Source organism: Micromys minutus (genome assembly GCF_963924665.1).
Source record: "Micromys minutus genome assembly, chromosome: 8".
NCBI lineage: Eukaryota > Metazoa > Chordata > Mammalia > Rodentia > Muridae > Micromys > Micromys minutus.
In genome coordinates this window covers 48537539-48550940 of record NC_137977.1, presented here as the reverse complement: position 1 = coordinate 48550940, position 13402 = coordinate 48537539, and the positions used below count along the sequence as shown (strand labels likewise).

General features: G+C 40.9%; 1 protein-coding gene across 4 annotated transcripts in view; it reads left to right on the top strand.

The window, feature by feature from the left end:
• Positions 1 to 13402, top strand: part of PIEZO2 (piezo type mechanosensitive ion channel component 2) — a gene marked incomplete at both ends in the record, with an annotated part of 345228 nt that overhangs the window by 134604 nt on the left and 197222 nt on the right. For all 4 annotated transcript variants that reach the window (XM_080920084.1, XM_080920082.1, XM_080920083.1 and 1 more), the window contains one exon: positions 407 to 532. In XM_080920084.1, coding sequence (XP_080776210.1) covers positions 407 to 532 — 126 coding nt within the window. The remainder of the gene's footprint in view (positions 1 to 406; positions 533 to 13402) is intronic.

Below are 13402 nucleotides of genomic sequence, written 5' to 3'. Positions count from 1 at the left end.
TTCTTATTTATCCTTATTTAATTTTGAAATAGAACTTTGTAAAAACATTTTGGGCTACTTTCTTCTTATTTTTTTTTTTTACTTCCTTAAACTTTTTTTAAAGGAGAGGGTTATGGGTGGGTCCCTTCTCTGTGGGTAGTGCTTTTCTATGTAGTTTTCTGAGTCAGCATTTATTTACAATCCATCGTAATGCACCCTATAATAAGCAGAAAAGCAGGATGTCCTTCATAGTGGATTTTAATGGGTAAAGCCGGTTATATAACATTGCAAAGGAAATCAAATGTCTTTTGTCTGTAGGTTTATAATTAAAATAAGAATTACATTGCCTTGCTTTTGAGCCAGTGTTGGGACTTCCTTTTGGGTGGCAATGTGAACACGCCCTCACACTCTGGTTCTTCCTCCCCAGGACACACAGGGCGGTTGCTACAGTCCCTGTGCATCACCAGCCTCTCATTTCTGCTGCTTCACATCATTTTCCACATCACACTGGCCAGCCTGGAAGCTCAGCACCGAATTGCACCCGCTTACAACTGTGAGTACAACCTACCACCCTTATGAGTGTGTGCAATAAAGCCACCTGTTGCCACACACATACGAATCTGTGGCATGATTGTGCAATGGAATTTATTGTAATTTTGATCATTCAACAACCTAGTATAGAATAACATGTGTGTGTGTGTGTGTGTGTGTGTGTGTGTGTGTGTGTGTGTGTAGGATTTGCCATGGAAAGGGGGGAAGTGAGCCTAACAGTGGATTCCTAACTTATGTTAGATATTTAGATCCTAGGCGATTGCAAAGCATAAACACAGTTCTCAGCTGTATGACAAGGACCTCCAACCTGTGAGAGTTCAGAAGATTGCCAATAGTACATGGACTGTGACACACACGGTGCTGTGTTCGTTGTCTCTGTGGGAAATGACATAATGCAGGTCATTTATTTTTCAAACTGGGAATTTTTCAGTTGATATCTGCGAGGAAGCAAATGTCTTGCTCAGAGCATGAACTTATGATCTCAGAAAGTCAATATATTTACCCTTGGCTTAGCTATTATCATCCCAAAGTAAATCATATTTTGGTTTTAGTAGAATTTGCATTTGTCTCTTGAAAAAATAAGCATTTGAAGTAGGTGGAATCCAATCCATGTGTTTTTGGTTAAATCTAAAAGGCTCTGAGATATTTGAAATAGACTATAATAACAGTTTTGACTTGTCAGTTTTTCTTTGAGGAGCCCATTTGTGGCTTTGAAATTTCCTGAATTTTCATAAGCACAAGTGTAAGGGATGGGAAGTAAACATTGCCTTCCTTATAGAATAAAAAGATCAATATTCTTCCTGCATCAAAGGGCATTAAGTTAAACACAGTGTAGGACTCTGTGGTGGATTTTGCAGTCATAAATTATTCATTAGCCTTCCATGTACAGCATTTAGACATGTACAGAACTAAGGATTTATTAGGTTCAAAATTCCTTTCATAGTAAACCCTGCCCAAACCGTGTTTTACTTTAAATCTGTATTTTAAGATACAGATGTTTGCTTTAAGCTAGTATGTAATGTCCATATCATAAAATTACCCAACTTAGACAGTAAAGAGGGTTTTTAAGCATTTTTAAAAGTTGATGCAGTTATTCATAATACTTGTTAAAAATACAGTCTTCTTCCCCAAACACATCCTATACGCATGGAGCTGTATCCCCCAATGTCCTTTTGCAAATGCTGTCATATAGCTAAGAGATATAGAGGATCCACCAGGCACAGCAGCTTAGTCAGTAAAATTCACTGTGGTTTTAAACTCCAAGTCGTTCTGTATTTGCCTACATTGAAGCTATCCCACAATTCTACAAAGATACAACATGCAACATGAAATAGCAATGTAACTTTCTCTTTACATTTATAAATGTGTTTACCCTGTGTATGTTCTTTCATGAAGTGTGGGTAGACAACTTAAGTACACACACACACACACACACACACACACACACACACACACACATGTTGGATCTTGTCTTGGCTCTTCTTTCCTAGGCATGGATGCTCAAAGCAGGGGCTACAATGGCATCTATTCATGTTTCCCGGGGGTTGGGAGAAGAGACCTCCTTGCTGTTGTAGGGGCTGGCCTCTTTCCCTTCCTCTTTTCTGTGGGTTAAAAGTTGCCTCTCACAGCACTTACTAAGTATTTGGCTTCTCAATACCAGACTATCCCAATGTCCTCATCAGAAACATTTGGTTTCAGCATGTAAGTCACATTCAGTAGAACCTGTATGTCAGAGTCTAAAGAGGTCCTCCCTTTCCCTTTCCTTCATGGTCCCAAATGGAACTATCCTTTGCATGAATCAACAAATGGAAGTCATAATATCAAACTTTAGTTTTAACGAAACTAAATTCCAACTTGAAGCTTATTTGGATCAAAGTCAAGGTTCCATTTGGAAGTTCCAGTGTTTCTGATGAAGTAATGAATAGGAAAGAGCTCAGTAAAAGACTGAGTTTTTAAAAACCCAAGTTATTTCCTTCCAGCCATAGGCACCTTGAAGGTGAATTTATAGACATCATAAATTTCTTCTGAAAAATTTTACTGCTTCCTGGGCCAGTGCTGGCTCATCAGGTGCTGCAGGTTTGTGTTGGTTCAGTTTCCTGTGTAACATTAATATTAATACATTCTTGACTAGGGATAAAAGAGACACACATACTTCAGAGCTTTGCAGCTCATTTAGAGCCCAGGGTCAGCATAGATGAGGTGAAACCCTAGAGAATGTTTAATGGTCAAATGACAGAAACTCCTGAAAGTGCAGTGAAGCCAGGTAAGGGGGCTTTTCATTTAGAATTGGCTTTCCACTCTGATGTGATATTTGTCTAGTAGATGGAGTGATGATTTCACTGTCAGGGCTACAAATGCAAAGCCTGTTAATTTTATATATCAAAACCAGGGATTGATTTAACCTTTGATTTAAACATCAAACATCATCATCGTTTTGTTTTTTCAAGACAGCCTTGGCTGTCCTGGAGCTTGCTTATTAGACGAGGCTGGACTTGAACTCACAAAAATCCACCTACTTCTGTCTCCCTAGTGCTAGGATGTGTGCCACCGTGCCTGACCCTTTTTAATTAATTACCTAACTAATTAATTAGTTTGGGGTGCATTGGTGTTTTGCCTGCATGTATTTCTGTGTGAGGGTGTTGGATTTCCTGGAACTGGATTTACAGACACAGCTACCGTGTGGGTTCTGGGGTTCAAACCCAAGTCCCCTGAAAGAACAGCCTGTGCTAACCACTAAGCCATCTTTCCAGCTCTAAACATCAAAATTTGAAATGAAAATACAAATTTCCTCTTGGTCATTAATGGCACACGTGGTGTCACATTTTCTGTCTTCGAGGTGACAGTTATGGAGAAGAAAATGTCTCCAACAAATGGTGTTCAAATCCAAGACCACCGAGTGCTCACTTCTGTGCTTTAATTCTGTTTTTTCTTAATGTATTTTTCTCTATTTTAAACTCATACCATCACCCCATTATGGTGAAGAAAAAAAAGCCCTCTACTTCTCTTAGGAATCCAAGACATGTGTTTGTGGGACAAACAGTAAGCATTTGTAAATATTGAGCCCTTGAAAGCCTCCTCCCCACCAAGGCCCTATGAGCATTAATCTCCTCCCCACCAAGGTCCTATGAGTATTAATTGGAAGCAGCAAAGGGTTGGGGGGTTTTTTCTTTCTTTCTTTCTTTTACAAGCCACCATCGTTTAGTTTTTTTACTGGTTGGCAGATTTCTTAAAGGTGCCATTGTGCTGGACTGAAACATAATATTCTCTCTCTCTCTCTCTCTCTCTCTCTCTCTCTCTCTCTCTCTCTCTCTCTCTCTCTCTCTCTCTGTGTGTGTGTGTGTGTGTGTGTGTGTGTGTGTCCTTCCCTTCCCCTAAACACTGTTTCTATAGGTAAGCAAGAAGTCAGTAGGTCAGGGGAGACAGCTGTAAATCTCCCCCAAATGTGCTGTACCATTAACTCAAATATTTTCATTCTGTCAGAAGCACGCTACTTAAATAAATGTGAATCTGGTTTTGATTATGTCACTGCCGATTACACAGGAGTACTGTGTCTGACTCTGCGGTAGATACATAGCCATGTCAGAGAAATTTCCAAGCCAGGCCAGGCTGGATTCCTCTACTGTACAAAAGCAGAGGCATGCTCTTACTTGAAAGAAACTTTCTACTTTTAAAGCTTTGTAAGAGAATTTCTGACCATTTTAACTACACATGGAAGCTTACCCATGGGGCATCTACTAAACTAAGACTCTGGAGACCATGGCATTTGCTACTTTTTGCTCACTGAAGACAGGATTTTCTCTACTTCATTGAGAGCTTTCCATATGTGTCATTATCACACCAGGCCTTTAGGACTAAGACTGTCCGACATCTGGACAGCTGTGCTCTTTGCAGGCATCTGCAGCAACTAAAGCAGTAACTAGGAGCTTTCTTGTCAGCCTCCTTCTGGCCATGAGTCCTTTCAAATCATTGTATACTCATAATGGCAGGTCCAGTTTGCTGGCCAAGCCTTGTCCTAGAGGACTGTTTATTCTTCATTCTTCTCTGAGGGTGCCTTTTACTTGAATAAATACAGAACAAGTGTGCAGAAATCACTGAGGCAGGGACAGTAATAATGAAGAAATAGGCTCTGTGAGGAGAGGAGAGGGGAGCAGAGTGAAGGGAAGGGAAGGGAAGGGGAAGGGAGGAGAGGAGAGGGGAGGGGAGGAGAAAGCAGAGCAGAGCTGTGGGAAGCCATTGTACATCTGAGCTGCACACTGTGCCCTAGAACCTACACACCTCACACACATAACAAAACTCAGTTACACACCCAGACCTAGCACCTCCTCCCACACACATACAACACACATCTTAGCCACACATCCAGCCCAGCACCTACTCTGCAACCGTCAGCTGAGGCTTGAATCCAGGACATCACACATCCTAGACAAGAGCTCACCGCTGCCTGTGTTCTGAAGATGGGGTCTGATCTGTTGGGGTCTCTACTCTTCCCCATCTTTTTTTGCAAATCGCTATTTACCAGGCACTTAAGACAGCTTCTTTCTGTAAGCCTACAGTTGGACTTTGGATATTTCTAGTTTCAAAGGACTTGAGTTACTTGGGTTCACTCTACAGTCCTCTCTTGTTCCTGTGTTTGTCTTTACAATTGAGCAACTATTTCCTTTGGGTCATTTATGGCTATAGTGGTAGTTGGACCTGCTGTCCCCTAACAGTTAGACATCTCCGATCATTAAGGTCTATTTTCCATTTTTGAAGACTTCATGGCCCATGGGGAAGCATCTGAGAGAGACTTTAGTGTTTTTCTAGAATGTTCTTCCATTCCCAAAACATGCTCAGCACCGAGACCTAACTGATGAAACACCTGTTTGTGACAGTAAAACCAGTGGGTTGCTGTGGGTCAATGACATCACCCCATCCTGCTGGTTGTGGGATGGAGTACAGAGGAGCCCTTTGTCTATATTTGGCTCTCTCTTGCCAGAATTCACTGACTTGTTATCCAGTGATGTAGCAACAAACTTCACTTGGTCTCTGCTGATCGTTAATCCTGTTAGCTGCATCTGGACCTTGGGAGTTGTGGTTATCTCAGGGGTCTGTCTGATGAAAATAACTATATTGAAAAAATTTTTTTTAAGAATTTAACTGTTTTATGTGTATGAATACTGTGGATGCAAGAGCTGATGTGAGTCAGTTGGGAGGTAAAACGCAGAAGTTGCACACCATGCTTCTTGTAAGCTATGCACTGACATCATTTTCTGTTGCTGGCTCTCATTAGGAGAGCTGCCAGATCTTGGAAGAACTTGGACTCCCATCTTGTCCTTCTTGCCTGCCCTTCTCTGCTCCTATTGTTCCTTGGCTCATCTACCATGGGCAGTTTATTTCCTTTTCTGATAAAGAGTGCAGGGGTCCCCCCAACCCCCAGTAAAACAATCTTTAAAAACATACCAACCTGTAACAGAATTGTGGCTCTACGTCTGGCAGCACAGTGGTCTAATTCCCTCTTATCTGCAATTGTTTAGGAACATGTGGGCGCATCTCTACCTTCCCAGCACATATGCAGTAACTGATGTGCCAGAAATGATGATTCTTTCATCCCCTAGTGACTGAGGCAAATTGATTTCCATCCATGCACTTAATCAGATCTCTCAGGGCATTCTGGATAGCAGCTGAGACCACCCCAGTGGAAGACAAGTTTCTTATCAGTTGGCTCTGGTGGAATTAGGTCTGAAAGAGCTCCTGCAACTCCTGTTTGCTAGACTTGCTGCTCCTGGAAGGATGAGTGCATGTGGTTTCTATTGTCAAGAACCACACGCAGGCAAAACAGTGAGCTGAGGGGTTCACCCTGTAGAGAAGAAACAGACCTCGGGGTGAAACCCTGAGCCCATCCTGTGTCTGTTTGTGTCTTGGTTTATGTTGGAGAAGTAGTCACAGAATAGTGTTTAACTCATACAGCAGTGTTTCAAATAGAATTTCTCATCTTACTATGAGAAGTTTTTGAATGGGTTTTATACTGTTGAATGTGATTGTAGATGGCTGTGGGATACACCTCTCTGTGCCTCGGTTTTTCCACTAAGAACTGGAGAGCACTTGCCCTCCTGTCAGTTGTTAGGAAGGCTGAGTTAATCAGGTCTATAGAAATATCTCTGTTCTGTAGGGGTGACTGTAAGTTTGTGCATATTAAATATATTCACCATTTTGATACCACTACAGAAGTTGATACTTACTCCTCAAGATCACCAATGACACCAAGATGCTAGCACAGTCACATGGATGAAATTAGGAAGTGATGACTCTTACATGTCACTACACGCTTCTCTGTGACAGCCCTTTCCTCGGTTTTTTGGACTAATTCTGCTATATGTGAGGTTGTACCTCCTCTGTACTGTGTGACTGGGATGAAGGTAATAGAGAGGGATGTCTCTGAAAGGTCATATCAAGAATTCGTGCCTTGGAGGACATCTGTGCTAACCACTCACAGATGGTGATCACTACAGACCAGCAACCAGGCAAGGAACAAAGACCCCAGAACATTCAACCCTAAAGGGAAGATACCACCCCCTCCCCAAGGCTCAGGGATCAGTGTGGCAGAGGGGGCAAAAAGTGTGTGACAGCCAGAGGTGGTAGATATCTACAAGGAATAGTATGTGCTCAAGACCTATGTAAGCCCAAGTCCCAGAGTAGAGAGTGGAGCTGACATGAAGTTCCATCTCTAACCAAGTAGCTATTGGCATTTGATGGCAGCTAGGAAATGAAGGGTAATTCTCTCTAAGAGTGTGGTCCCTGGTAAGTCAGCCACACTGCATATGGCAATCACATATCAAAGAATACCATGATAGTACAAATAAGCCTTCACAAGAAGAAAGTCAGATGGAAAAATCAGTGGTTAGAAGGGAAGGGAGATGGGTCTTTGAAGTATTGGGGGAGAGACAATGATTATGCCCAAATCACGTTATGTAAAATTTGCAAAGTACTAATAAAAAATAAAAATGATAATAAATTTACTGGAGTTTTGCTCTCTCTCTCTCTCTCTCTCTCTCTCTCTCTCTCTCTCTCTCTCTCTCTCTCTGTCTCTCAGGATGTGTATCTTTAGTAACCCCATGTCCCACTCCATGTGATGGAGCCCATAGGTGACATTGCTAAAGTGACCAAGAGCCTGAGATTAGCTCGGTCAAGAACCAATGGGAAAACACACTACTGTTATTCTGTTAAAGGAATAGAGCAACAAGATTCTCCTAACCACATGCCTTTCTATACATTGCTCAATGCTCAGCCCTTAGTACAGAAGCTTCTTATTTATTTATTACATATAAGTACACTGTTGCTGTCTTCAGACACCAGAAGACGGCATCAGATCTCATTACAGATGGTTGTGAGTCACCATGTGGTCTCTGGGATTTGAACTCAGGACCTCTGGAAGAGCAGTCAGTGCTCTTAAACGCTAAGCCATCTCTCCAGCCCTGCACAGTGCATATTCTAATATGATCTGAAGCTTAACTTCCTGAAAATATTTTTATGGAGAAGCTGGGTTTTGGTTACTTATATTTTGGAGAATAAGATTAGAATGCGAAACTATTGGTAATTATGCTAGGTCAATGGACAGGTGTCAATGGTCAGAGGTGACAAGCTGTGATTTATTGGCAGATGATATTAGTTGGCTATGGAGATTATCTTTGTTCCCTCAGATGTACAGATATATCCTCATCTGCAGTCTGATGAGATGATCTATGTCTATATTTCTCTTTGCCACTCTTCCCACGGTGCCTTGTTTGTGGCTCTGGCCATGTCCCTGTATCAGTGTGCTTACAACCAGGGTCTTGCAGCCTGTACTTGATTTGGGGTTTAATCCTGGGAAAATTAGAGAAAAATGAAAAGATTATGCCTAAATATGTAAAGCAATCAACCAACAAGAACGGGCTGGTGCCTATTATGAGAATTCTCTTGAAATATGAGTCCCTGAGACTGTTTCCAAATATATATAGCACCACCCTTCAGTTACCCAGAAGACTTAGAGGTATTTGAGACAGCTATGATGTCAGATCCTTCTAAAGTTCCTCACTGTCTGTGCCCTGCCCAGCCTGGCCCATGTCCTTTGTGGCTGAGCGTGTGTTGCCAAGGGGCATAGTTAAGTCCTGAGTGGTGTTACTACCAAGGGGCTACAGATTCTTAATTCTCCTAACTCTTGTGGTTTTAATATGAAAGGTATCCCAGTTAATCCAGTCTCTCCTATAGAGTGGGCTTTAGTGAAGTGATTTGATCCTGTGGACTCAGACTTAATCAATGGATCAGGCTCTGGATGGATTCACAACACAGTGGTACCACCAGGCAGGGGAGAGTGGTAGGTAGAGGTAGGGCCTCCTTGGTGGAAGCAGATGCTCACTGCTTGCTCTGTAAAGGGATGTCTTGCCCCCACCCCACCCCCGCCCCTGCCTTTTCTCTATCTGCTCTTCCAGCAAGTCTGCCGTAAGCAGCTTTGCTCTGCTCTGCCCTCTGGCATGGTGCCTGTCTCACTGCGACCCAGAAGAAGCGCAGGAGCCAACCACCCATGGGCCAAAGCAACTGAGACTGTGGGTGGATTGTTTCTCCCTTTCTGTGGCTATTTCAGCTACAGTGACATAGTGACAGTTTCACAGCCTGCTACACCCGTTAAAACACCTGCTGGGTGTTATATCATACAGATCCCAGAACATGAAAACATCACATTTATACCCTAACAGTCTCCAAAGGCAGAGATGTCCTAACTTAGATTTGGGTTCTGTCTAGACACGGGATCTCTTTCCTTGAATGTCATCACTTATCCCAAAGTTAGGGGACATTGAAGAATCCCAGATTGCAGCTCCAGTAGGTTCTGTTTCCTTTCCTATTACTGTGTCTTGAGTTTCCTCATACCCAGTATCTCCTCGCCCTCCAACTCTCTCTCTCTCAGTAACGGGATATGTGAAAAGGTGAATTCCAGTGGCTCCCTTAAAAAACTGTATAGTGCTGGCATTGAACCTGTGACCTTGTACACACGAGGGAGATTTATATCCACAAGCTTCCTTTTACTTTAACTCCTGAGATAGTTTCACCAAGCTGCTTAGGACAGTCCTCCTCCAGCCTCCCAAAGGCTAGGGTTTGCCAGGCCTGCAACCCATGACCTGTGTTTGCGGATAATCCCTGGCTTAACTCTGAGCATGAGAGCAGCCATCATGGACCAAACCCTGTCCCCAAGCACTCCACTCTCAGTGATGTCCTCTGTTGCTCCCAGAGACCTGGTTTCTCCTCTCTTCAAGACAGGAGGAAATAGATGCAAAGCAATATTTTCAGTTTTCTTTAAAATTATTCATTAAATTACACTTCTTGATATTTATTTTCTTTGCATGAAAATAATTTGTATTATCATTTTGGTCTATGCAGAACAAGGTGGGCAAGGCTATCCCGAGGGAAAGTAAGCTTCAACAGGAGGTTTATAAGTTCAGGGGGGAGGGAATGCTTCCTCTTAGCAGCAATCATCCCAATAGTCAACAGCTCCCACATCAAACCCACCAGTTCCTGTCAGATAAGGCACAGGACATGAACTTTAAAGTGATTCAGGATTGATTTTGTTTGCTTAAATAACAATTTCCCTGACCTCAGTTGTGTGAATCAGCATTTCTGGTGTAAATTATTTACAATAAAAGCACTAAGGCGCGTCTGTGTGGTATGGGAGTAAACTCAAACTCAAATTATAGGCAGACGGCACAAAACCATAGCTGTGTGTTTCCAATTTACCATACAGCTGTAGGACATTTCAAGGGCATAATGGAAGCCACAAGACTGGGCTAAGTATGGTCATGATTTTTCAGAAAAAAGTCCGCTTGTGTGTTCTTCAGAGTTCCTGCAAAGCCATGTGTGGGCAGAGCTTAGGTCTGTGCTTCTTAGATGAGACCAGTTTTCCCTACAAGCAGAAATTTGGCAGTTTAGACAGGCAATTCTCTCGTCCTTACATTTTAGGCCTCAGGAGGACGTATTTGTACAATTCACACTCTATATTCATTTTTTTCAGAGACATTTCATAATTTCTCGGTGATTCCTATTGCAGAATATAGAATATGTAAGATTATTTATGCTAAAATATTACTGTTAAATTGAAATACATTAAATATACAAACAGTTCTTCATAGAATGGTTCATCATTTAGATATTTGCACACACGTAGGAAACTACTGATGACTGTTGTCACACACTTCTTTCCCTTTTGGTTTTTTGAGGGGGTACCCAGAGACTGGGCAGAGATTGGGATGTAAAAATAAATAAACAGATAGATACAACAAAACAAACCAAGCAAAAATGAAATAGTGTTTGCAGTCCCTGGTTTCTAAATGGGCACTTTTAGGAGCTTGTTTTTTGGAAACTGGATCATAGCTGGAGCCAAGTGTTCACATTCCAGGCCTGTATCATCATGCCTGCAAGGGAAATCATTCATAAAGAGCCCAGGACTATTGTTAAAATGCAGTACAGTGGGGTAAGATTCAATGACTGAAGCCTGCTGATCTTCATGGGATGATCTTCTTCCTAGCAACCGACAGCGATAAGAACAACAAAGCATCCACAGGCATTCTGGTCGAGATTGGAAGCACATTCACACAGTTTGTTTTACATGTATACAGTGTATTTTGATCATATCCATACCCACTTCCCCATTTCAGCTCCCTCAACTTGATCATGACAAATGACCTTTTGGATGTGTCTATTGTGATTTTTTTTCATTAGTCTATATTCGCTAGGGTAATTCATTGGACACATTATCTGGCTTTGGATTCAGAATAATGCTGGCTTCATGAAAGGAGTTTGGAGGACCACCTTCCTATTTTTAATGGAATAATTTGAGTATTATTACTGGTAAGACTTCTTGGAAGGTCTGGTAAAATTCTGCAGTTACTGTCTGGTCCTGAGCTTTTGATTTTAGATTGGTGAGTTTTTATTTTTGCTTCAGTCTCAATTATGAGTATAAGTTTGCCTTAGCTGCCTTTCTATTGCTGTGATAAAACACCATGACAAAAAGCAACTTGGGGAGGAAGGGTTTATTTCACCTTACAACTCCCTCATCCAGTGAAGTCAGGGCAGAAACTTCAGTTAGGAAGCTGGGGTAACAGCTGACAGAGAGGTTGTAAATGCATGCTGCTTACTGGCTTGATATCCATGGAGCCTAGCCTGTTTTCTTAATTCACTCATGACCAATGCCACATATGGGAGTCCTCCTCATTGAGTTTGACCTTCCCACATTAATCATTAGTCAAGAAAATGCAGCACCACAGACCAATCTGGTGTGGACATTTTCTCAAATGAAGTTCCCTTTTCCATAATGATTCTAATTTGTGTCAAGCTAACAGAAATTTGCCAGCTCAAGATCTGTTAAAATTAATTCAAAATGGGTTAATTTTGATATATAATATGCATTTGGAAACTTGTTCTTTTTTTTAGATTTTTTTATTTAGTAGAATAGATGTTTGCTTTTTTGTAATGGATTTTATTGGTATCTGTTGCAATATCTTCATTTTTATCCCTCTCTTTTTGTTAAACATGGGTCTTCTCTTTTTCGGTTAATTCAGCTAATAGTTTGTTAATGCTGATTTGGTTTCAAAGAGCCAACTTTATGTCTCTTCTGGTCTTAAGTATTTCTTCCTATTGAATTGGAGTCTGGTTCATTCTTGTTTGTCCAAGGCAGTAAAGAGCATCACTAAGCAATCTGATAGCTCTCAAAGCATTTGGTGTAAGGAATTATGGCAATGAGTGTTCCTCTTAAAAATGCCTTCATTGTGTCCCACAGTAGAATTTGTTATGTTGTCATTTTCTTAGAACTTAGAAGTATTTTCTAAGTTTTATCTTCCAATTGTTTTATTTTCCTTCTAAGTTTTCATCTTCCATTGTTGAACAGTACATTGTTTTATCTTCACAAATTTGTGGGCTCTCTCTAGTTTCTCGCCCTGGAGTTATCTAACTTTATTCCATTGTGGTTAGATAGAATACAAGGAATTATTTGAATCTTCTTTTTTTGTTTTGTTTTTGCTTAGGTTTGCTATATGGCGTAATATGTGGTTTATTTTGGAGAAAGTTCTTTGAGTTTCTGAGAAGAGTGTGAATTTTGTAGTGTTTTGGTACTATGTCCTGTAGATAACTTTTAGGTCCATTGACTTATGTTTTCCCTAAACTCCAATGTTTCTCTGTTGTTATCTTTTGTCTTGATGACTCGTTTACTGGTAACAGTGGGGCACTGAAATCTTCCACTATTGCTGTGTTAGACTGACATCCAGTTTTGTGAGTACCTGTGTTTGGTGCATACATGGTTATATCATATCATCTTGAGTGTGAAGAGAACTTCATTTCTTCCAATTAGTTTTAGTTTGAAATGGATTTTGTTTGCTATTAGAATAACTATGCCTGCTTGTCTCCTGTTGTTTCATATTTTATTTGTTTAGTGTGCCTTTGCCCATTCATCCTGTGTTATTTTCTATTTTTGACAGTAAGGTGTGTTTCTTGGAGGCAGCAGAAAAGATGGCTCCTTGTTTTTTATTCCAGTGATAATCTGTGTTCTTTTATTGGTTAAATGAAATCACTCATATTTAGAGTCATTTATTAAAAATGTATGTATTGATTCCTGTAACTTTTTTCATTTTATGGTGTTTTCTTGGACTTGCTTTGATTATCTGCTCTGGTATTTTGTGTTTTCCCCCTGTTGCCTCTTTGGATTGTCCAATTCTTTCTTCAGTCTGAAACATGTCTCCTAGGATCCTCTGTGCAGCTAACTTCCTGATAATATATTCCTTTAGTCTGTTTTTTGTAATAAAAAGTTTTCATTTCTTCTTCAATTTAAATAGATAGTTTTATTGGGTATAATATTCTGAGTTTGGAAGGTGTCACT